General features: G+C 48.8%; 2 protein-coding genes across 3 annotated transcripts in view; one reads left to right on the top strand and one right to left on the bottom strand.

Moving 5' to 3' along the window:
• Nucleotides 1–8,720, bottom strand: part of LOC122931251 (general transcription factor IIH subunit 4-like) — a 33,203-nt gene extending 24,483 nt beyond the window's left edge. Inside the window, exons 1-2 of one of the 2 annotated variants that reach the window (XM_044285300.1) lie at nt 8,632–8,720; nt 1,129–1,248 (exon numbers count right to left, since the gene is read on the bottom strand). In XM_044285300.1, coding sequence (XP_044141235.1) covers nt 1,129–1,247 — 119 coding nt within the window. In that variant the 5' untranslated portion in view covers nt 1,248; nt 8,632–8,720. Of the gene's footprint in view, nt 1–1,128; nt 1,249–8,627 lie in introns of both variants that reach the window. The other variant, XM_044285301.1, reaches the window with a different exon arrangement.
• A 62-nt stretch (nt 8,721–8,782) lies between these two features.
• Nucleotides 8,783–25,898, top strand: part of LOC122932309 (E3 ubiquitin-protein ligase TRIM39-like) — a 42,188-nt gene continuing 25,072 nt past the window's right edge. The window contains exon 1 of the mRNA XM_044286653.1: nt 8,783–8,828. The gene's annotated coding sequence lies outside the window, so the exon portion shown is untranslated. The remainder of the gene's footprint in view (nt 8,829–25,898) is intronic.

Below are 25,898 nucleotides of genomic sequence, written 5' to 3'. Positions count from 1 at the left end.
GTGGGCATTTTGCCAGCAGGGTGAGAGGCGCGTTGAGTGGACATTATAAACTTGTGAGCCGGGGCACAATAATTGCTGCGCGGCCGTGCACCCACAAGGTTAGAGGTAGCACAGATCAGCCAGTTTCATAGGAACAAATCTGCTGACAGATGCCCTTTAAACCGTGTGAAAAGCTGAGGTTATCTACCAATACAGCCCTGTACATTCCCAGAGTGTCACTTAAAAGGGTTTTCTACTGTATTGCATATACAAAGGATATTCTCTTGGACTCCAACCTACTTGGAGTACAGAATCCTCCGAATCCTGCTCCATCATACAAGGCTGGGGCCAGATCCAGAGTAAGGCCTCATGCACACGAACGTATTTTCTTTCCATGTCTGTTCCGTTTTTTTGCAGACCGTATAAGGAACCATTTATTTCAATGGGTCCGCAAAAAACGTAAGTTACTCTGTGTGCATTCCGTTTCCGTATGTGCGTGTTTCTGTTCCGCAAAAAAATAGAACATGTCCTATTATTGTCCGCATTAAGGACAAGGATAGTACTGTTCTATTAAAGGCCAGCTGTTCCGTTCCGCAAAATACGGAATGCACACAGACGTCATCCTTTTTTTGCGGATCCGTTTTTTGTGGACACCAAAATACATACGGTCGTGTGCATGAGGCCTAAGAAAGGATAGAGGGGTGGTCATGCATGTGTGTAATCCTCTCCTTTTTTAAGCCTCATGCATATGACATTCACACGGGATTTGCAAAATATGGATGCATTCCGTGTGCCTTTCCGCTTTTGTTTATGCAGACCAATTGACTTCAGTGTGTCAGTGGTCTGCAGTTTGCTGGCATATTCTATCTTTTGATGATCCATGTGCTTTCCGCTTCCATATGTCCGTTACGCGAGAAGATAGAATATGTCCAATACCTGGCCTCAAAATGTGGATCACAGACCCATTAAACTCAATGGGTCTGCAAAAAAAAAAAAAAAGGGACAGAATATGTAATTTGCGGACTGAAAAATACATATGGTGTGCACAAGCCCTAAATCTGAGTCTACCTATTTTCTAAAGTATGGCATTAGAGATCAGTCACTGTAAGAAAATCAATCACAGCAACTCGTTATACTTTGGTAATTCACCTAAAAACAGCCAGACATGTAGCGGGATGATTGTACAGTCGATCAAGGATACCCGGGCTCAGTTCTTGAAGAAATTCATGCAGATTCTTGCACTTCAGTTGCACTCGCTGTAGCTTCATTCTGTGAACACCAACGGAAGGACAACATTAGTTTTCAATTACATCACAAAAACGAGATTTTTGTATAACTTACCAGTAAAATCTCTTTCTCGCTCTTTCCTTGGGGGACACAGAAGACCTTGGGTATAGCTCATCTCCATAGGAGGCGTGACACTAAGTAAGAACTGTTAAGCCCCTCCTCCACACCTATACCCTCAGCCTGGAGAGAGAGACTGCCAGTTGCGTGTCCAAGTAGTGAAAAAAGGCAAAGTCCAAAAGTGGAACCAACAAGCCAACTACCCAACGGGTAACACAAACTCGGAAACCGTGTAGAGAAAAACAAATGAATGGGTGGGTGCTGTGTCCCCCAAGGAAAGAGCGAGAAAGAGATTTTACTGGTAAGTTATACAAAAATCTCGTTTTCTCGCCCAGTTTCCTTGGGGGACACAGAAGACCTTGGGACGTTCAAAAGCAGTCCAAAAGGGGAGGGACCACAGCACCAAGGCGAAGCACCCGAAGGCATCCAGGAACCGCCGCCCGCACACCCAGGCGGGCCAAGGCAGCATCCGCAGAAGCCAGAGTAAGCCCCCTGCAGAACTCGGTAAGGCGTGCAAGGAAGACCAGTGGCCGCCTTGCCCAAATGCATGGCCGAAGCCCAATGCCTCCGGCCCAGGAGGCACCGACCGCTCTGGTGAAATGAATGGTGACATCAAAAGGCAGACCCCTGCCCCTGGTGCGGCAACCTCAGCAATAGCCAAACTGATAAAGCTGAGAAAAGCCATCCCGGAGGCAGTCAACCCTAAGCACGGACCGCCTGGAAACACAAGAGACCGAACGTCGACAAGAGTCGGAGATCTCCAACCAAAACTGCAAAGCCCAAACAACATATAGGCAAACACCACCTTCAGAAGGAAGGAAGACATGGGATGTAGAACAGCCCTGACCTGGGGAAAGACAGAAGGCTCGGAACAAGAAGGGCCGCCATTCAGGCACCCGTCCGAGACACGACGGCTACGGAAACAACCGTACAGGACAGAAGAGGTAGAGAGAACTTCTGTAACGGCTCCAAGGGAAGGATCGGAGCGCCGAGAACTCAGCATGCAGCTCCCAGGGCGGTACCGGAGGACAGTACAGAGGAACCAAAGAGCCACTCCGAGGAAGAAGGTCTGGACAGGCCCCGAGGGCCGGGGAACGCTGGAAGAGGAAGGACAGCGCCGACACTTGACACTTCAAGCAAAAGAGTCCCAGTCCCAGGTCCAGGCCGGACTGGAGAAAGACAGAACCATGGGGGGGGGGGGGGAGAAGGGCAGAGTGGGGAATGCCCAGCTACCCACAGACACCCAGACAAAAAAACCCTAAGTCCAACGACAGATCCTGGACGAAACACAGCCAGGAGCGAACAGTAGCGAGCCCGCTGGAGTCACCTGGGCAAGCTGGTAAAAACCCAATGTGACCAGGCGCAGACCAGTAACACGGGCAGAAGGGTCGGCAAAACTGGTCCCGTCGGCCTCCGAGCAACGTTGTCCCGTATCCACCCGGAGTGGGGGAGCAGAAGGACAGACGGAAGGGAACCGAAGGGTCCGCCCAGCAGCCGCCAGATGCCAGGACAAGACAGGCTAAAGTCCATGCTGATGTAGCCATCACAGGAAGACTATCTACAGTCCTGGTGTGGGAGATCTAAGGACGATCTGGACCGAAGGGCAGTCCCCCCAAGTTACCAGAAGGTAAGTCTACAACAGGACCATAGCCTAGAATGGAAAGCGCAATCTGCACCCAGCGGGAGGACAGAACGCGGTAGACCCAGCAAGAGGCACACAGCTAATACAGCCAGTGTGAACAAGGGAGACAGTACGAGACCAAAGGAACACCGGAACCATCCACATGAACAACCATGCTCCCCCCAGAGGGGAGGACAGTGAAGGAACAGCCTCTGAAGCCTGGCCGGGGCAGAAGCCACATCGGAGTGATCTGTACCGAACGGGGAGCCAAACAGAGCCGGCGAGACAAGGTAGTCGAGACAGAGGCCGGCATCACACCCTCCAACCGAAAGGAGGAGTGGGCAGCAGGGAAGCCATAGGACAGCCCAAAAGCAGAACCCTGCTACACTGTGAGACGCCCGGTTCATCGCCTCGCAGAAGGCAAATACCCTGAAGAACCCAAGGTGGAGGTCCTCCGGACCTGGGTAATCGAGCATCCAAGAGAAGTTGGGTGATCTTCCCGAGAAGAGTGGCCCGAACCTGGTAGCAGATCAGACCGAAGCGTAGAGGGCGCCAAGAGGAAGGACTCATACCACACTGCATCCGAAGAGGAGGAAATGGTAGTAGGCGAAGGAACCATAGTCCCGACAGAGCCAACGAAGAATCCGAGGGGCGCTGCAGACAACAGCACGCATCTAGGAACCACGAACACTTCCCGGGGGGAAGGGCCAACGAAATGAATGAGTACCACCCAGCTCGGTGCAGTAGAGAGCATAGAGCCCTCCGGGTCAGGTGGACAGAACGATCTCTGTAGAGACGAGTGCAAGGCTTGCGGCAAGTAACCCAAGAGAACAAAGGGATGTCGCAGGAAGGAGGGGAGGCATACGTACGAGCAGCCCCGTAAGCAGTGAGAAGGCCAACCCACCTACGGGAGGAGAAGGCATAAACGGCCCAAACAACGCACAAGAACGGCCGCTCCCTGCAAAAAAGCCACTCAGAGAAGAGGGCCAGCCACAGAGTGCCCCAGCATCTATGGAAGTGCAAAGTGCAACCTGAAAGGGAGTTATGCACAAGCCTAGCATGGCACGCGATGGAACGTAAGCAGTCCGCCCCGAAAGGGGGGAATGTACCTGGCAAACTGCAGTCGGCAAGAGTGCAAAGGCCCACCCCAAAAAGGGGATGACGCCTAAGGCCGTACCTACTCCAGAGACATAGGACATACCATATAATCCAGCAGGAGGTCCACCTAGTGAAAGGGGGACATGCACAGGGTGATCCTAGCATTAAGAGAGCGTGCAATAATTCCCCCAACACCGAACTTTGTGAGAGTGCAACCACTCCGCCAACGAAGGGGACATGTACAAGTCCAGCACAGCACGTACAAGGACAGCCGTGAATCTCATGAGCGTGCAAAAGTCCGCCCATGGAATGGGGTGGTCACGCACAAGGCCAGCACCGAATCCAATGGGAGTGCAAGCGTTCCACCCATGTTAGAGGCCATGCTCATGGCCAGCAACGTATCCGGCTAGAGTGCAGTATGCCGCCCGGAAAAAAAGGGGGGGGGGGCAGCATCTCATCCAGGGAGAGTGAGAGCACCCTGCCATGTACGGGAATCATGCACATAGCCAGCAACGTACTGGCGAGAGACAAACACAGTCAGTGAGAAAGTGTGTATGTCGCCTGAGGAAGGGAGGCATGCCCATGGCCGGCAGCGAATCCAGTGAGAGTGCGTACACCGCCCACGGAAGAGGGGCCATGCATATGGCCGACAGCGGATCCAGCGAGAGTGCAAGCACCCCGCCATGGAAGGGGTTCATGCACATGGCCAGCAACGCACCGGCGAGAGAACAACCACAGACAGAGGGAGTGTATGTATGCCGCCTGAGGGAAGGAGGCGTGCCCAAGGCCGGCAGCGAATCCAATGAGAGTGCAGCATACCACCTATGGAAGGGGGTCATGCCCATGGCCAGCCGCGAATCCAGTGAAAGTGCAGCGTTCCGCCTATGGAAGCGTGTCGTGCACCTGGCCAGTACCGCATCCGGTGAGAGTGCAGATTTCCGCCTAAGACAAAGGGGGGACCATGCACATGATCGGCAACAAAACCAGTGAGAGTATAGCGTTCCGCCAATGGAAGGGGGTCACGCAAATGGTCGACCGCGAATCCAGCGAGAGTGCTGCGTTCCGCCAATGGAAGGGGGACGTGCACATGGCCAGTACCGTATCCGGTGAGGGTGCAGTATTCCGCCTATGGAAGGGGGTCACGCACACGGCCGGCAGCGAATCCAGTGAGAATGCAGCGTTCCGCCTATGGAAGGGGGACGTGCACATGGCCAGCACCGTATCCGGTGAGAGTGCAGTATTCCGCCTATGGAAGGGGGTCACGCACACGGCTGGCAGCGAATCCAGTGAGAGTGCAGCGTTCCGCCTATGGAAGGGGGTCGCGCACATGGCCAGCACCGTATCCGGTGAAACTGCAGCAATCCGCCTAAGAAGGTGGGTCATACACAGGGCCAGCCCGCAGCCAGGGAGAGTGCAGTATCCCGCCTAGGAGGGGGGGGGGTCATACCCATGGCAGGCACCATACCTGGAGAGGGTGACGAATGCTGCCTACAGAACTGACCGCATGCACTTGGCCCGCGCTGCATCCCGGGAGAGGGCAAGAAACCGCCTAAAAGGGGAAATGCACCTGGCAGCGACGCAGGCTGGGAGCGCGAAACCATGCCGCCTATGGAAGGGGGGCATGCAGACAGGCAGCACTACTGCGATGAGGCTGCAGCGTCCTGCGCAGCCCACAAGAATCTGTTAGACATCTGTTTATTCATTATTATTTCATATTTTATCTATTTCTTTATTTTATTTTTATTTATTTATTTTTATTTATTATTATTATTATTATTTTTTTTTTTTAAACAGCCTCTCTGAGGCTAAAGGGGAACCACCAAATAGGGGCACAGATTCTCTTGAGGCAAGAAAAAAAGGGGTGGCCAATCATACAGGCCCATTGGGAGCCGGCCTGCACCCAAAGTGTTAACAGGGAGCCGGCCTGGGGGCCGGCGCTGCGATCCACTGGGGCGGAGGAAGCCCCAGGCGGGAAGAATTCGCGCCGGGAGAAGTACCCGCCCCCTCCAACAAAGGCCAGAATTTCGCGGCCTAGTAGGCCGTAAAGCCGGGGGCCTAAATTTGTGCGGCGCCCGGCCGACCGGGGCCGCATAGTATTATATACCGCCGGGACTGAGGCGGAGCGGCGCATTAAACCGGCCGCGGGAGGCCACCCCGCAGGCCGGAAGAGTCAGGGGCCCAAATGGAGTGCCGGAATTGCGGCCCCGCAGGTCATTGCGGCGCCCGGCCGCACCGGACTGTCCATGCCGGCCGGAGGCGAGGTCTGTCAGGAGCGGGCCCCCAGGCCCTGAGCAACGCTCCGGTAAGGAGATGGGGGGACCCTGAGATCGGGTGCCCGCGCAGTATTATATACCGGCGGGACATCAAAAGATAAAGGGGGACAGCAGCTGCCTGTCCTATGGGGGCCAGGGGGGGGGGGGGGGGGAAGCAGGGAGCAGATTGCCGCCCTGCGACACCCCAGGGGCCAGCCTAGATCCAGCAGTGGAAGGGTTAAGGTTTGTCCAGGGATTCGAACTCATGACCTCTGCCATCAGAGGCAAGGCATTCACCCTCACAGCTATGAAAGCTGTTCAGAGAGGCACAGTATGGGGGTCAGGCCCGCAGGAGACCGGGGGGTGGTGGTGGTGGTGGAAAGGGGGGGGGGGGGGGGGACGTAGGGCTGGAGAAGCCAATCTCTCACCATAGCCGTCTTCACCCTCGGTCCATTCCAGCAGGGTCGCCCCTTCAGCTACTGGCACCGTAGTGGCAGGACGCTGGAAGAGGGGCTTGGCGTGCGGGCGACCCTTGCGCTGGCGGGATACAGGGGAGCTGGGCTGCCCTGGTCCTCCTTGCCTTCTGTGGGGGAGGCAGCAGTGCGGGTGACCGGCACTGGCGCAGCTCGACCCCGGGAGAAACAGAGAGGTCTAGTGCGTCTCTGTTGTCCCTGATGATCTGGAACAAAAAGAAAAGAAAAAGTAAAAATCAAAAATTAAACAAGGAGAAAAGAGCGTGTGTCTTGCCTCCTTGGACACTAAGCAAAAAACTGGCAGTCTCTCTCTCCAGGCTGAGGGTATAGCTGTGGAGGAGGGGCTTAACAGTTCTTACTTAGTGTCACGCCTCCTATGGAGATGAGCTATACCCAAGGTCTTCTGTGTCCCCCAAGGAAACTGGGCGAGAAATTAAATTTCATATAGAGATTACTAGCAGAAGGACCCGGCTTCGCACGGGTATATTTCATCTATTTAATTTAATGTTTGTGTGTGCGACAGGATCCCCCATAACAGTGACCTCTACTGCACCCCGCCCCTTTAACAGTGAACTCCACAGTCCCCCACCCCTTAACACTGACCCCCCCCCTACAGTGCCCCACCATTTTAAAATGGGACCTCCATAGCAGCCCATCCCCTTAACTTTGACCTTCCCAGCAGCCCTCCCGTTTAACAGTGAGCTTCACAGCACCCCACTCCCTTGAGAGTGACCTCCTCAGTGACCCGCCCCCTTAACAGTGACCTCCACAGCGCCCTGCCCCTTTAAGGCTAGGGCTACATGAGGACATGTGTCGCACGACATTTTGTTGTACCAATGTCGCACAACAGTTTTTATAATAGGCTATGGTGTCGCACTGCGACATGCTACAACTATGAATTGACAGTCGCCAAAAATCCATCCAAGATGGATGCATGTAGCTGTGTAGTTGTGCCCTATGTGTCAGGTGACTTATTGTCGCCGTGTAGCCCTAGCCTAAAGATGACCTACAGCAGTGAAGAAAAATGGCTGGGTTGTTATGGAAACCTGGAGTAAAACTTGGTGTATGTGGAGACTAAGGGCCTGAGAGCTTCTATTGGCTGATAAGGGACATGTGCCTGTGTGTATGGCAGTTGGGATAGGAGTAAAAGACTTGCCAGCTTTGATAATGCAGGTCATTTTTGGGGAATATCTCAGGAACGGTACGTCCTAGAGAGCTGAGACCCCCACAAAATTTATTTCCAGGTAGCAAGGAATTTGGATATCAAGTTTCATTGAAATCGATGGTTGCGTTTTTGAGTGATCGTGGAAATACATACACACATATATACGTCCATACATTATATATATATGTGATGACGGCACTTCAGAAGCCAAACATTGTACACACACACAAATTCTATTACACCCGACACCACCCTACATAGAAAAGAGGCAGAAGACAATGCCAGGTCTGGCCTAGCGCTGGTTCTGTCCCGATGATGACTCTAGCACTGCTCGCCCTAAGGGACAGAATTATGAAACGGTCTAAACTACAACGTTCATCATGCTCGGACAGCCTACAGCTGCCAGGGCATGCTGGGAGTTGTAGTTCTGCCACCGCTGGAGGGCCACTGGTTTGATATGTCTGGTCTCAAAGAAAACCAGCGACCAATCAGAGCACAGCTCTCACTGTTCAGAGCAGACAGGTCGCTGTGGCCAGCAGTGACATAAACCTCCCCAGTCTCCGCACACTGTACTGGGGTATACACAGCGCGAGCTAGTCACTGCAAACTAGCAACTGATAATTGCTCTTAATTCAGTGTCCTCTGCAGCAAACAAACTAGCAGCCACCCCGAGAAATCCCCGTCCACCCCATTACCCACGCCACAGCAGAGAGCGGCAGCAGCAAAGCCCCGAACAACAGCCAGCTTGGGATCCGGTACCACGTGACTTCGCATGTCACGTGATCAGAAGGACCGTGCTACTGTAAAGGAATACGATAGAAGGTAAGTCACATGACTGAGACCTTAGCACGTGACTACTACGTCATCAAAGCCGCCAGATACATCGGAGAGCAGAGGTATAGGACGTTCAGTGTGACTGTATATTTCGCTGCGTCACTTGCTGGGGATGAAGCGCAGTGTATACGTCTGTGGTCTGCAGGTTCTGGCTCTGCATTACTGTGTGCATGTTCTGTGTGCCGCAGGGTTTAGAGCGTGCATGTGTCTGGCAGCTAGGCCGGAGTATAGGCGCATATGTAATGTGACTGCAGACTGTAACCTATATCAATGTACACTAAAATATAGAGATGTGTCAAAGTACACTGGTAGATGGGGCAGACAGTGAAGTATACATAAAGACTTACCGTGAAACTATAAATAATAACCGTGATTAGCGAAGTGATGCTACATCCGAAGTCGCTTCATTCAAAACTTCGGAATAATACCGCGCGGAGATTCGTCTCCTTACAGTACTAGAATGTATGGGCTCTGATGAGCCTAAGTCAGTTCATGCGCTTCTCATCCTGTTTGTGTGGTGCCCAATGAATTAGAAGTATAAGTATGCACGTGCCAGACTGCTTTCGTAATGAGACCAGACCAGAGGTAGCAGTCGCTATCGGGCGCAGGAGCCTGAGGGGGCCCAAAGACCCTTGTGCTGCATAAGAAGACACACAAAGCACTGAGGGAAGAGGGGCCCAAGCCTAACTTGCCCCTGGACCAGACGCACTAGGTGGTTTCATGAAAGCATCTTCTCATTCCCCCCGCCCGCCATGGTAGAAGAGCTACACTTTATTCACATTACATTGACTTAAATAGCAGACATGACATCACAAAAGGGGTGTTTCCTTAAGAAGAGACTATTGGCTCCTTAACCTGATAGGAGTGGTTTCTGCAACTTCAACTCCGATTTCATAGGGAGATTTGAACACTGCGATGTAATCCCCATTTTTCCCCTACCCTATTTACCTTAAAGGGAACCGGTCACCGGTATTTTGGGTAAAGAGCTGAGGACATGGGTTGCTGGGCGGCCGCTAGCACATCCGCAATACCCAGTCCCCATAGCTCTGTGTGCTTTTATTGTGGAAAAAAGACGATTTGATACATATGCAAATTACCCTGAGATGAGTCCTGTCCCTGACTCACCTCACGTACAGGACTCATCTCAGGTTAATTTGCATATGTATCAAATTGTTTTTTTTCCACAATAAAAGCACACAGAGCTATGGGGACTGGGTATTGCGGATGTGCTAGCGGACATCTAGGAACCCATGTCCTCAGCTCTATACCCAAAATCCCGGTGACAGGTTCCCTTTAAACAAAAGAATCCAAACATGGCTCTAACATCTGGCTTGCGGCCATCTTGTGGACAAAAATGTGTACTACAGAATGTTTCTCTATGTGTATGTGGTGTGAACAAAGTCCATCTCTCACAGTTATCTGCAAAGTCGCGTGTGACTTCGTTGAATAACTTTGGTAGTCGATATTTAAAGACGACCTTTCACCAGGATACATGTATTGTAATAGTTATATTACCTTACAGTGCGGCCCCCACTGATGTCTTTCCGCATTTTTTTCTTCAAAGGACCCCCCCCCCTTCATCCGCTGTGGTCCCAGTTTGTTTTGGCGCCTCATATGCTAATAAGGCCATTCGGTTTAACTAGGCGGGGACTTGAATTTGTCCTGGGCGCAGTTATCTTCTCCCTGGCTGCAAGCGCATCCAATCAGAGCGCCCCGCTCTTAGCCAGGGAGAAGGAGCTGCGATTCTTGCGAGAACTTGAGCTCCTTCTCCCTGGCTAAGAGTGGGGCACTCTTATTGGATGTGCTCGCAGCCAGGGCGAAGATAACCGTGCCCAGGACAAATTAAAGTCTCATTAGCATATGAGGCGCCAAAACAAACGGGGACCACAGCGGATGAAAGGGGGGGTCCTTTGGAAAAAAAAAAAGCGGAAAGACATCACTGGGGCCGCACTGTAAGGTAATATACAGTGGCGGAAATAATTATTTGACCCCTCACTGATTTTGTAAGTTTGTCCAATGACAAAGAAATGAAAAGTCTCAGAACAGTATCATTTCAATGGTAGGTTTATTGTAACAGTGGCAGATAGCACATCAAAAGGAAAATCGAAAAAATAACTTTAAATAAAAGATAGCAACTGATTTGCATTTCATTGAGTGAAATAAGTATTTGAACCCCTACCAACCATTAAGAGTTCTGGCTCCCACAGAGTGGTTAGACACTTCTACTCAATTAGTCACCCTCATTAAGGACACCTGTCTTAACTAGTCACCTGTATAAAAGACACCTGTCCACAGAATCAATCAATCAAGCAGACTCCAAACTCTCCAACATGGGAAAGACCAAAGAGCTGTCCAAGGATGTCAGAGACAAAATTGTAGACCTGCACAAGGCTGGAATGGGCTACAAAACCATTAGCAAGAAGCTGGGAGAGAAGGTGACAACTGTTGGTGCGATTGTTCGAAAATGGAAGGAGCACAAAATGACCATCAATCAACCTCGCTCTGGGGCTCCACGCAAGATCTCACCTCGTGGGGTGTCAATGGTTCTGAGAAAGGTGAAAAAGCATCCTAGAACTACACGGGAGGAGTTAGTTAATGACCTCAAATTAGCAGGGACCACAGTCACCAAGAAAACCATTGGAAACACATTACACCGCAATGGATTAAAATCCTGCAGGGCTCGCAAGGTCCCCCTGCTCAGGAAGGCACATGTGCAGGCCCGTCTGAAGTTTGCCAATGAACACCTGAATGATTCAGAGAGTGACTGGGAGAAGGTGCTGTGGTCTGATGAGACCAAAATAGAGCTCTTTGGCATTAACTCAACTCGCTGTGTTTGGAGGAAGAAAAATGCTGCCTATGACCCCCAAAACACCGTCCCCACCGTCAAGCATGGGGGTGGAAACATTTTGCTTTGGGGGTGTTTTTCTGCTAAGGGCACAGGACAACTTATTCGCATAAACGGGAAAATGGACGGAGCCATGTATCGTGAAATCCTGAGCGACAACCTCCTTCCCTCTGCCAGGAAACTGAAAATGGGTCGTGGATGGGTGTTCCAGCACGACAATGACCCAAAACATACAGCAAAGGCAACAAAGGAGTGGCTCAAGAAGAAGCACATTAAGGTCATGGAGTGGCCTAGTCAGTCTCCGGACCTTAATCCAATCGAAAACCTATGGAGGGAGCTCAAGCTCAGAGTTGCACAGAGACAGCCTCGAAACCTTAGGGATTTAGAGATGATCTGCAAAGAGGAGTGGACCAACATTCCTCCTAAAATGTGCGCAAACTTGGTCATCAATTACAAGAAACGTTTGACCTCTGTGCTTGCAAACAAGGGTTTTTCCACCAAGTATTAAGTCTTTTTTTGTTAGAGGGTTCAAATACTTATTTCACTCAATGAAATGCAAATCAGTTGCTATCTTTTATTTAAAGTTATTTTTTCGATTTTCCTTTTGATGTGCTATCTGCCACTGTTACAATAAACCTACCATTGAAATGATACTGTTCTGAGACTTTTCATTTCTTTGTCATTGGACAAACTTACAAAATCAGTGAGGGGTCAAATAATTATTTCCTCCACTGTAAATATCAACTACCAAAGTTATTCAACGAAGTCACACGCGACTTTGCAGATAACTGTGAGAGATGGACTTTGTTTCTCTATGTGTATGTGGTGTGAACATTCTGTAGTGCACATTTAAAGAGGCTCTGTCACCTGATTCATGTATACCCTACTTAGATATATAGGCAGGTAGGCAAAAAAAGCTCACCTTCTTCCTGGCTGTGACGCTCTCCGCTGTGATTGGATCGGGGCACAGCCAAGGAGAAGGAGATGCCCATTGAGAAACCCTGGCGTCTCCTCCTCTCTGTTCCGATGCTCAGTATATACATACTGAGCGGGAAAATAGCAGGGGGGCACAGCGGGGCGTACAAGCGATATTTAAAAAAAAAACAGGCAGGGAGGCAGCATCAGCAGGGGCACCCGGCAAAGAAAAGTATTTAATGGAACAAAAAAAAAATAAAAAATCAATGAAAGGTCCTTTTTAAGGACCATATCTACAGTCAGCCAGTTAAAGGGATTTTCCCATCACAGACAATGGGGGCATATCGTGCGGGTCCCACCTCTTCTTCCTACACCGAGAACGGAGCAGGGAATGGTGGTGGAGGGTGCACTGTGCATGTGCAGCTGCCTTCCATCCATTTCTATGGGGCTGCTGAAAATATCTGAGCACTGGCTCGGCTATTTTTGTCAGCCCCGTAGAAATGAATGGAACCGGTGGCCAAGGTGCGCTCCCATTTACTACTACGGGGAGAGCGCTTGGCCGTGGCCGAACCCCTGGAAACCGAGTGTCCTCCAGCCACCGCTCTTCCGGCTTTGTTCTCGGCGTAGGTACAATGCCACCATTTTCTGAGGTATTTAAACCAGTGGCTCCACCCTCATGAGATGCCCTCTCTTATTTTGTATATACAGAGCTAAAAAACCCATTTAAGAGCTCTGCCTTCTCTTGATCCCCAGTGCCCAACACCCCATTACCATCATTTAGTGGCCCTACATATTCTGACCTTGTTTTTTTTTTGTTTTTTTTTTTGCATTTATTTATTTAAAATGTGTGACAGAGGGTAAAATATATATAACTATGACAAATGGACAGTAAAAAAAAATAAGAATGTATGAGGTGGACGGTAAAATATATAAATGTATGAAGCAGTAGTAAAATATAAATTTATGGGGCGGGTAGTAAAATATATAAATTTAAAATAAACCATATTAAATACATGAAGGTCTCGTCATGGTAATGTGGGCGTAATAATGAATATGGCGGATAGTACTGTTTCTATGGTCTTGCCAACATCAGCCGCATCCATATAAATGCACAACATTGCACAATGTGCAGATGCATTCTGTCAGTCGTGTTCTGGTAGAAGTGAATGGGGACCAGGTTACACAGTTAATATGGTTGAAAAAAGACATACCGTATATACTCGAGTATAAGCCAACCCGATCATAAGCCAAAGCCCCTAATTTTACTCCCAAAAAATGGGAAAAATTATTGACTCGAGTATAAGACTAGGGACCACCCACAGAGGCTGCAGAGGATGAGTGGGAGAGACTCCCATCAACTGGGCATTTATTTATTTATTTTTTATATTTATCAGGTTGTTTATTTATTTTTTTGTTCCCCCTACTTCATACTTGGCCAGGGAGGGGGGGATGTCCAGGCGGAGGGGAGGCTGTGCAGGGGCCGGTACTTACTGCCGGTGTAAATCTCGCGGCCCGCGTGTCTCGCGAGATTTACACTGGGAGCTTAACAGAGATGCCGCGCGGACGTGCTGGGAGCTGACCGGAGCAGCTGTAAAGGTAAGTAACAGCTTCTCCGGCCCCCAACATGTCATGGTCTGTATTATGGCAATGTAAGTTGCCATAATACAGACCTAGACTCGAGTATAAGACGAGGGGGCTTTTTGAGCACAAAAATATGTGCCAAAAAACTCGTCTTATACTCGAGTATATACGGTAAGTCCATCAAGTTCAACCAAGGGATCAGTGGGGACGCGAATCCCAGAAGGAAGTGAGACTCAGATTTCTACACATTTTCATAAGCATTAATGTCATTTACTTTTTAAGAATCCATCTAAACCCTTTTAAAAACTGTCCACTGTTCCTGCTGTGACCACGTCCTGAGGAAGTCTATTCCACAGATTCACAGTTCTTATAGTAAAGAAGCTTTGACACTTCTGGAGACTGAACTTTTTCTTCTCCAGTCGGAGGCAGTGCCCCCTTGTCTTTTGAGGGCATTTTACACGGAACAGATTTTCACCGTATTTTTGGTATGGCCCATTTATATACAGCCAGGTCCATAAATATTGGGACATCGACACAATTCTAACATTTTTGGCTCTATACACCACCACAATGGATTTGAAATGAACCGTGCAAGATCTGCTTTACCTGCAGACTGTCAGCTTTAATTTGAGGGTAATTACATCCAAATCAGGTGAACGGTGTAGGAATTACAACAGTTTGCATATGTGCCTCCCACTTGTTAAGGGACCAAAAATTAATAGGACAGAATAATAATCATAAATCAAACTTTCACTTTTTAATACTTGTTTTCAAATCCTTTGCAGTCAATTACAGCCTGAAGTCTGGAATGCATAGACATCACCAGACGCTGGGTCTCATCCCCGGTGATGCTTTGCCAGGTCTCTACTGCAACTGTCTTCAGTTCCTGCTTGTTCTTGGGGCATTTTCCCTTCAGTTTTATCTTCAGCAAGTGAAATGCATGCTCAATCAGATTCAGGTCCGGTGATTGACTTGGCCATTGCATAGCATTCCACTTCTTTCCTTTAAAAAACTCTTTGGTTGCTTTTGCAGTATGCTTTGGGTCATTGTCCATCTGCACTGTGAAGCGCTGTCCAATAAGTTCTGAAGCATTTGGAATATGAGCAGATAATATTGCCCAAACACTTCAGAATTCATCCTGCTGCTTTTGTCAGCAGTCACATCATCAATAAATACAAGAGAACCAGTTCCATTGGCAGCCATACATGCCCACGCCATGACACTACCACCACCATGCTTCACTGATGAGGTGGTATGCTTAGATCATGAGCAGTTCCTTTCCTTCTCCATACTGTTCTCTTCCCATCACTCTGGTACAAGTTGATCTTGGTCTCATCTGTCCATAGGATGTTGTTCCAGAACTGTGTAGGCTTTTTTAGATGTCGTTTGGCAAACTCTAATCTGACCTTCCTGTTTTTGAGGCTCACCAATGGTTTACATCTTGTGGTGAACCCTCTGTATTCACTCTGGTGAAGTCTTCACTTGATTGTTGACTTTGACACACATATACCTACCTCCTGGAGAGTGTTCTTGATCTGGCCAACTGTTGTGAAGGGTGTTTTCTTCACCAGGGAAAGAATTCTTTGGTCATCCACCACAGTTGTCTTCCGGGTCTTTTGGTGTTGCTGAGCTAACCGGTGCGTTCCTTTTTATTAATGTTCCAAACAGTTGTTTTGGCCACGCCTAATGTTTTTGCTATCTCTCTGATGGGTTTGTTTTGTTTTTTCAGCCTAATGATGGCTTGCTTCACTGATAGTGACAGCTCTTGGATCTCACCTTGAGAGTTGACAGCAACAGATTGCAAATGCAAATATCACACTTGAAATGAACTCTGGACCTTTTATCTGCTCATTGTAATTGGGATAATGAGGGAATAACACACACCTGGCCATGGAACAGCTGAGAAGCCAATTGTCCCATTACTTTTGGCCCCTTAACAAGTGGGAGGCACATATGCAAACTGTTGTAATTCCTACACCGTTAACCTGATTTGGATGTAAATACCCTCAAATTAAAGCTGACAGTCTGCAGTTAAGGCCTCATACACACGACCGCTGTTCTGGTCCGCATCCGAGCCACAGTTTTTGCAACTTGAGTTCGGACCCATTCACTTCAATGGGGCCGCAAAAGATGCGGACAGCACATGGACTGCTGTCCGCATCAGTTGCTCTGTTCTGTGGCGCCGCAAAAAAAAAATAAAAAATGTCCTTTTGTCAGTTTTGCGGACAAGAATAGGAATTTCTACAACGGGATGCCTGTTCCGTTCCGCAAGTTGCGGAAGGCACATGGGCAGCTTCCGTGTTTTGCGGATCCGCAATAAAACGGAACGATCGTGGCATGAGGCCTAAAGCACATCTTGTTTGTTTCATTTTAAATCCATTGTGGTCGTGTATAGAGTCAAAAATGTTAGAATTGTGTCTGTCCCAATATTTATGGACATGACTGTATTTGCATAGGTTAATCATGTCCCCCCTTAGTAACTAAGACCCTCCATGCCCCTTATCAGTTTAGTCGCTCTCCTCTGTACTTTTTCCAGCTGCAGTGCGTCCTATGTACTGGTGCCCAGGACTGCATATTCCAGATGAGGCCGCACCAACGCTTTGTAAAGTGGTAGTATTGCATCCCTGCCCCGCGAGTCCATGCCTCCTTTAATGCATGACAATATCCTGGTGGCCTTAGAAGTAGCTGATTGACATTGTATGCTGTAATTTAGTCTACGATCTACAAGGACACCCAAAGCCTTCATTATAAGTGACTCTCCCAGTGTTACATCACCTAGGACATATGAAACACAGATTATTACTACCAAGATGCATAACTTTAAATTTTTCCACATTGAACCTCATTTGATGCCCAATCACTCAGAGTGTTCATGTCAGCTTGTAGTTTATGGACATCTTCCATAGACTGTACAGCTCTACATAGCTTAGTGTCATCTGCAAAAATAGAAAATAAAAATACAAACTGCTTTCGAATAAGTTGTAGTCTAGATGTGGCTTTATAGCTATAAAATATAAAACTACTAATATATAGTAAACATTTGTTGTATTGAGGAATATGGTGATTGGAACTGAGCCCTACAGATGATGAACTAGGGGGCGCAGTGGCACCCACTGAACAGCCACCTGAAATCTCTAACTTTGCTGTGTGTGGGCCCCAGCATCCTGTTTTGGTCAGTCTGAATATAACTTGAAAGTGAGACAGGACTCCTTTTAACCTTTGTAAGGGGCGAGTTACCAAATATTGAATGAGATTTGCCTTTCTATGCGACATATTATGGTGAATGAATTGCTAGATGCTGATGATATTGTAATTCTCAGAATATAACATTTCATATAAGGCTAGTTTCGCACGAGCATTTACAGATGCAGCAGGCTGGTCCGGCCCCATTAACTATAATGAGATCCGGCTGGAACCCTGTTTTTGTCCGGCTGATTCCCGGCATTCTATGCCGAAAGGCTGCGCCACTAGTGTGAAACTGTCACGGCTGAGGATGGGGAAAACCCTTAGCCATGCGATGCCAGAAGATGGTAGGTCGCTACTTAGCCAGGACCACAGAATTAGGGAGCAGGTCACCTCCAAGAGCTTCCCTAATCTGACCCTGACTCCTAGCTACATGAGCCGACCTTGAAGGTAGGAGGGCTCATGCTCAGGAACCTCGGATCCCTACTGACCCTCTGCAGATCCCTGAGCTAGGAGCTGGGTAGACAGCCCGTTCCTCCTGGATGCAGAGAAACAGGAGTCTAAAGTGGCCAAGCTGCAAGGGGATAGGAACATGAACAGCCTATGGATATGGCAGGAGGATGAAAAGAACTTCCATTTAGACCAACCTGTAAGAAAAAAACTCACATATAATGTATAGATTACACTGGGGTCTAGTATAATATACTGAGCCAACCCAAAAACAGAACCAATAACCCCAAAGAAAAGTGGGAGACACACATATAAAATATATGTAATTTATTGAGACATGATCACATAGCAAACAATATATGAAACATAAGGCACAAGTGTACAGGAGGGGGGAGACCTCATGTAAGGAGGTCAGATACAACCTCTCTCCCAAACACCCAACTGGCAGGGAAAAAGATGTCACAGCCCTAGGTATACATCAGCATGAAAATTGTGATAACTGTAGGTTCACTCAAAGTAACATGTACTGGTATGTATGTTGCATGCACAGAAAGATAAATGAAAAAATGTACAAATAGCACAAGGCAAACTAGCCCACCCAAAGACCTGGGATGGCTGCATAAGATATGCACATAGCCATTGAACTGTACAATACAGACAGAGGCAAGTGTGCCAAGTGCAGGTTGCAATAGAGATATAAAAAGAAATGTAACAACTAACTGAGCTAAACAACAAAACATGTATTACCCATGATATGCTGGACCCAGAGCGTGTGACCAAAAGCTGCACCTCGACGTACGTTTCACCTGGAGAGGCTTCGTCAGGAGGTAAAGTAACAAACTGAGTTCGTCCTTAAAGGGAGTCTGTCACCACATTTCAGTATATTAGACCGATCAAATAGGGTTATATGATCCACCCAGAACTTAACGGTACCTTTGTTGTAGAAAACTGACTTTTCTTTTAGCCGAAAATGAACTTAAGGTTATGTTAATGAGCCCTCTCAAGTGCCCAGGGCGGTCTCTCAATCCTCGGAGCCCCAGGCAGCACCTCCTAAACGGCTCATAACCCCGCCCTCCGTGCGCCTCTGCCCGCCCGTTTACTCCCCTCCCCTGTCCTTTTCCACTGCGGCTGTGTGGTCCAAATTGTAGCGGGGGCGCATGCGCAGTAGGTATTGCGATGCCCTGCCAGGAGCAGGCATCGCATTGCGCATGCGCCCGCTACGATTTGGACCGCACAGCCGCAGTGGAAAAAGGGGAGGGGAGTAAACAGGCGGGCAGAGGCGCACGGAGGGCGGGGTTATGAGCCGTTTAGGAGGTGCTGCCTGGGGCTCCGAGGATTGAGACACCACCCTGGGCACTTGAGAGGGCTCATAACATAATCTTATAAGTTCATTTTCGGCTAAAAGAAAAGTCTGTTTTCTACAACAAAGGTACAGTTTTTATGTTCTGGGTGGATCATATAACCCTATTTGATCAGTCTAATATGCTGAAATGTGGTGACAGACTCCCTTTAAATGGTGTGGTCCACAGCTGGCAGCTGATTAGCGCATCCGCCCAGTGTTGCAGGGATGACATCATAAAGACGCGCCACCCAGCCTACAGAGCAAGGTACGCCCACCGTGTCACATGACCAGACCAGGAGGAGGGAGGGAGCCGCATCTAACGTCATGCAGCCACACCTCCCCGCCCCGGGTCCGATCACATGACACACACGTCGGCCGGCCCTGAGACAGCCAGGTATAGGAGCGTCCCTACAATGCCAGCCAGACAGCGCACCAAAGCGATGCGCATATGCCAGGTGGAGACAATGTATAGAGGACAGTGGAAAGATAACCACATGTGAAGGACAATATATGGGGGGCACAAAGATCAAAATTGCCAATAGTCAGCTCAATCATACAGCATATCAGAGTAATATATACAGGCAGAGCAGCATAGTATAGAGCCCCATATAGCCTTCACCATTAACAATATATGCACAACCCCATACAAAATACCTTCTATATTGCTAGAACACAAAAAAAAATATATATATTGTAACTTTATAAAAATGGATCCATGGATCCATAAGTCAAAAATGGTAATAGAAACCTATGCCATCAGTGAGAACATGACCCTAGACCAGAAAAGTGATGGTGAACTTCCATACCTACCTGCCACTGACTGGATCCCGTGCAATACAAACTAGTGTCCACACCCAAACATAAATGGACACAGCACACACACAAACACACAGGAACCCAGATCCGTAGGTGCATAAAATATAAAAAGGAAAACAACCTCAACTAAACATCACATAAAACATTTATGACCACAAGGGTGGCCCTCACTGGCAGATAGTATAAGGGACCAGGAGGGTGCCTCCAGCTTACAAACAAGGCTGGAGTACCCCCTCAGACATCAGGTCTCAACTGAGGTTAAATAGCCCATGTAGCCACACCCACAATCAGACACACCCAGTGCTCACAGACTAGGAAGGGAATTAACCCTTCTCAGACCAGGGAAGGGAAGACAGCCACTTAAAGGGGAAAGTGCACACATAACTAAAACCCTGTGCACACCAGACATACAAAAGACACACCTAACAAAGACAGTTTGCCAGGTGCAACCGCATGCACATTGCAGCAAGCTGCCTAGCACCAGCTCAGGCTGCTATACTGCGACAATACAAAACAACTTGTTGCCCGCGGCAACCACAAGTGAGGCAACATACTAGCAGCCCTCACCTGTGGTTTAACAACCAAACCGCAGGCAACAGCCTGCGGTTCAGGAGTCATGACCATGGTCGTGACAGAAACTATCCTAACAGTTTAATGTTTTTTAGGTTTTCTATAGCTGTAAACAATTAAATGTTTTTTTTGTATTCAGATAAGGCCTCATGCACACGACCGTTGTGTGCATCCGTGGCCGTTGTGCCGTTTTCCGTTTTTTTTCGCGGACCCATTGACTTTCAATGGGTCCGTGGAAAAATCGGAAAATGCACCGTTTGGCAGCCGCATCCGTGATCCGTGTTTCCTGGCCGTGAACAAAATAGGACCTGTCCTATTTTTTTCATGGGCAACGGTTCACGGACCCATTCAAGTCAACGGGTCAGTGAAAAAAAACGGTTGCACACAAGATTGTCATCCGTGTCCGTGATCCGTGTCCGTTTTTTCCTATCATTTCAATGGCAAACTTGACTTAGATTTTTTTTTCATTTTTCATGTCCGTGGATCCTCCAAAAATCAAGGAAGACCCACGGACGAAAAAACGGTCACGGATCACGGACCTGCGGACCTTAAAAAAAACGGTTGTGTGCATGAGGCCTAAAACTGCACAAGTGAAAAGTTCTACAATTTTCTAATATACTTTGACCCTTAAGGGTCTTGATCAGTGATTCTGAGCCAAAACCATAAGTGAAGCCTACAGAGAAAAAATATAAGGGCTCATGCACACGGCCGTTGCCCGGCCGTGGCCATATTGCGGCCCGCACACAGCAGGTCCACAATACACGGGCACTGGCCGTGTGCACCCCGCATCACCGATGCGGACCCATTCACTTGAGGTGCGGTGCAAAACAGAGGCACGAATCGGAAGCCCACAGAAGTACTACTTTTTTTAAGTGAATGTGCCAGCGATCCACATCTGGCGGCCCGACGGTCAGTGCCCGTGCATTGCGGACCGTGTGCATGAGCCCTAATGGTAAGATTTGTGCTTGTTCTGTGTTTTTGACCCGCTCCTGGTTTTGGCTCACAATCACTGATGGAAACCACTGCTAAACAATGAAGTGTGAACTTGGCCTTAGCTTGCTGTGCGTGAACGCTGTTGTTACATTCAGAGTCCTCTTTTCAGCTGACAAACTGAATACAATTGTAACCAGGCTAAGCGATGCTTTGTGAGATTAGATATCAGAAGCTTCTGCAGAGCCATCTCTGTATCATTTCCAGAAGGTTTAGCTTAGGGCTCATGCACACAAACGTATTTTCTTTCCGTTCCGTTTTTTTTTTTGCGGACCCATTCATTTTAATGGGTCTGCAAAAAAACATGAAAGTTACTTTATGTGCACTCAGTGTCCGTATGTCCATTCCACAAAAAAATATAACATGTCCTATTATTGTCTGCATTAGGCCTCATGCACACGGACGTTTTTTTTCACGGTCCGCAAAACGGGGTTCCGTTGGTCCGTGATCCGTGACCGTTTTTCCGTCCGTGGGTCTTCCTTGATTTTTGGAGGATCCACGGACATGAAAAAAAAAGTCATTTTGGTGTCCGCCTGGCCGTGCGGAGCCAAACGGATCCGTCCTGAATTACAATGCAAGTCAATGGGGACGGATCCGTTTGATGTTGACACAATATGGTGCCATTTCAAACGGATCCGTCCCCATTGACTTTCAATGTAAAGTCTGGAGTTCTGTTATACCATCGGATTGGAGTTTTCTCCAATCCGATGGTATATTTTAACTTGTAGCGTCCCCATCACCATGGGAACGCCTCTATGTTAGAATATACTGTCGGATATGAGCTACATCGTGAAACTCATTTCCGACAGTATATTCTAACACAGAGGCGTTCCCATGGTGATGGAGACGCTTCAGGTTAGAATATACAAAAAAACTGTGTACATGACTGCCCCCTGCTGCCTGGCAGGTGCTGCCAGGCAGCAGGGGGCAGACCCCCCCCCCCTGTTTTTAACTCATTGGTGGCCAGTGGGCCCCCCCTCCCCTGTTGTTAACTCGTTGGTGGCCAGTGTGCGCACCCCCCTCCCTCCCTCTATTGTTTTAATACATTGGGGCCAGTGTGCGCGCGCCCCCCAACCCCCCCTCCCTCCCTCTCTTGTTTTAATACATTGGGGCCAGTGTGCGCGCGCCCCCCCAACCCCCCTCCCTCCCTCTATTGTTTTAATACATTGGGGCCAGTGTGCGCGCGCCCCCCCAACCCCCCCTCCCTCCCTCTATTGTTTTAATACATTGGGGCCAGTGTGCGCACCCCCCCACCCCCCTCCCTCCCCCCATTGTAATCATCATCGGTGGCAGCGGAGTAGAAGATTTTCATACTTACCTGGCTGCTGGCTGCTGCGATGTCTGCGTCCGGCCGGGAGCTCCTCCTACTGGTAAGTGACAGCAATGCGCCGCACAGACCTGTCACTTACCAGTAGGAGGAGCTCCCGGCCGGACGCAGACATCGCAGCAGCCAGCAGCCAGGTAAGTATGAAAATCTTCTACTCCGCTGCCACCGATGATGATTACAATAGAGGGAGGGAGGGGGGGGGGGGTTGGGGGGGGTGCGCACACTGGCCCCAATGTATTAAAACAATAGAGGGAGGGAGGGGGGGTTGGGGGGGCGCGCGCACACTGGCCCCAATGTATTAAAACAATAGAGGGAGGGAGGGGGGGTTGGGGGGCGCGCGCACACTGGCCCCAATGTATTAAAACAATAGAGGGAGGGAGGGAGGGGGGTGCGCACACTGTGCCACCAACAGTTAACAACAGGGGAGGGGGGGGCCGCACAATGATATTCAAACTGGGGAGGGGGGGGGGGGGTCTGCCCCCTGCTGCCTGGCAGCCCTGATCTCTTACAGGGGGATATGATGGGGTTAATTGTACTATCATATCCCCCTGTAAGAGATCGGGTGCTGCCAGGCAGCAGGGGGCAGTCTTGTACACAGTTTGTAGTGTATTCTAACTAGAAGCGTCCCATCACCATGGGAACGCCTCTGTGTTAGAATATACTGTCGGATCTGAGTTTTCACGAAGTGAAAACTCAGCTCTGAAAAAGCTTTTATGCAGACGGATCTTCGGATCCGTCTGTATGAAACTAACCTACGGCCACGGATCACGGACACGGATGCCAATCTTGTGTGCATCCGTGTTCTTTCACGGACCCATTGACTTGAATGGGTCCGTGAACCGTTGGCCGTGAAAAAAATAGGACAGGTCATATTTTTTTCACGGCCAGGAAACACGGCTCACGGATGCGGCTGCCAAACGGTGCATTTTCCGATTTTTCCACGGACCCATTGAAAGTCAATGGGTCCGTGAAAAAAAACGGAAAACGGCACAACGGCCACGGATGCACACAACGGTCGTGTGCATGAGGCCTTACAGACAAGGATAGGACTGTTCTATTACGGGCCAGCTGTTCTGTTCTGCAAAATACGGAATGCACACGGATGTCATTCATATTTTTTGCAAATCAGTTTTTTGCGGACCGCAAAATACATGAGGTTTTAGGCTGGGTTCACATCACCTTTATTTTTCAGTTTTTCAGAGGAACAGAAAAATAAAGTTCTGCATGCAGGACCTTTTCTTCCGTCTAAAATAACATAGTTCAGATGGAAATGGCTAAAACGGATGCCACATGTGCATAATGGAACATAACAGATGCTTCAAATACAGGATCTGTTTTTTTCCTTATTTTTCAGTTTTTCTGACAGATCAGAAGAATGGAAAAATTAAACGGTCATGTGAACTGAGCCTTAGGCTACTTTCACACTTGCGGCAGTGTGATCCGGCTGGCAGGTCCGTCGTCGGAACTGGCCGCCGGATCCGCCTATCTGCCGCTGACTAAAAGCATTTGTGATCTGCGCATGCCGGAAAGACGGATCCGGTATTCTGAATGCCGGATCCGGCGCTAATACATTCCTATGGGAAAAAATGCCGGATCCGGCGTTCAGGCAAGTCTTCAGTTTTTCTCGCCGGAGAGAAAACCGTAGCATGCTGCGGGTTTCTCTTTTGCCTGATCAGTCAAAACGACTGAACTGAAGACATCCTGATGCAAACTGAACATAGTGCTCTCCATTCAGAATGCATGGGGATAAAAAATTATCAGTTATTTTCCAGTATAGAGCCCCTGTGACGGAACTCTATGCCGGAAAAGAAAAACGCAAGTGTGAAAGTACACTTAGGGTCCATTCACACGTCCGTTGTTTCTTTCCTGATCTGTTCAGTTTTTTGCGGAACAGATCTGGACCCATTTATTTTCAATGGGTCCTGAAAAAAATCGGACAGCACAATGTCTGATTTTTTTTCAGGGCCCGTTGAAAATGAATGGATCCAGATCTGGTCCAGATCTGTTCCGCAAAAAACGGAACAGATCAGGAAAGAAACAACGGACGTGTGAATGGACCCTTATTGTGGGTTTTAACATTGCTTTTGTACTGTCTTTTAAAAATGCATCCAAACTACATAAGGGCTCTTTCACACCTGCGTTCTTTTCTTCCGGCATAGAGTTCCGTCGCCGGGGCTCTATGCCGGAAGAATCCTGATCAGTTTTATCCTAATGCATTCTGAATGGAGTGAAATCCGTTCAGGATGCATCAGGATGTCTTCAGTTCAGGACCGGAACGTTTTTTGGCCGGAGAAAATACCGCAGCATGCTGCGCTTTTTGCTCCGGCCAAAAATCCTGAACACTTGCCGAGAGGGCCGGATCCGGAATTAATGCCCATTGAAAGGCATTGATCCGGATCCGGCCTTAAGCTAAACGTCGTTTCGGCGCATTGCCGGATCCGACGTTTAGCTTTTTCTGAATGGTTACCATGGCTGCCGGGACGCTAAAGTCCTGGCAGCCATGGTAAAGTGTAGTGGGGAGCGGGGGAGCAGTATACTTACCATCCGTGCGGCTCCCGGGGCGCTCCAGAGTGACGTCAGGGCGCCGGGAGCCGCGCGGACTGTAAGTATACCGCTCCCCGCTACTATTATGGCAACCAGGACTTTAATAGCGTCCTGGCTGCCATAGTAACACTGAACGCATTTTGAAGACGGATCCGTCTTCAAATGCTTTCAGTTCACTTGCGTTTTTCCGGATCCGGCGTGTAATTCCGGCAAGTGGAGTACACGCCGGATCCGGACAACGCAAGTGTGAAAGAGGCATTTTTACAGGTGAGAAATGTTAAATCAGTGTGGTAATTGCCTATGGGGTCATTTATCATTTATAAGAGGATGCGCCTAAATTATGGCCTGCGCCTCTGATGCGTAAAGCATTGTTTTTTTTATAAATATCCGCCATTGATTTCACCTGTAAAATGCTCTTGTTTTGAAAACGCGCACAATTATTGATGCAACACCAAAGCAACATGTAAACCTGCCCTTAGACTTTGTTCACATCACCATAAAAAAAATGGAAATGATTGTTTCTGTGAAATTACAGGTTCTGTGACAATAATAGAGTCTGTTAGGCCTCT

This window comes from Bufo gargarizans, chromosome 3, assembly GCF_014858855.1.
Source record: "Bufo gargarizans isolate SCDJY-AF-19 chromosome 3, ASM1485885v1, whole genome shotgun sequence".
In the NCBI taxonomy this organism is placed as follows: Eukaryota; Metazoa; Chordata; class Amphibia; order Anura; family Bufonidae; genus Bufo; species Bufo gargarizans.
This window is presented reverse-complemented; position numbering and strand designations above follow the sequence as displayed.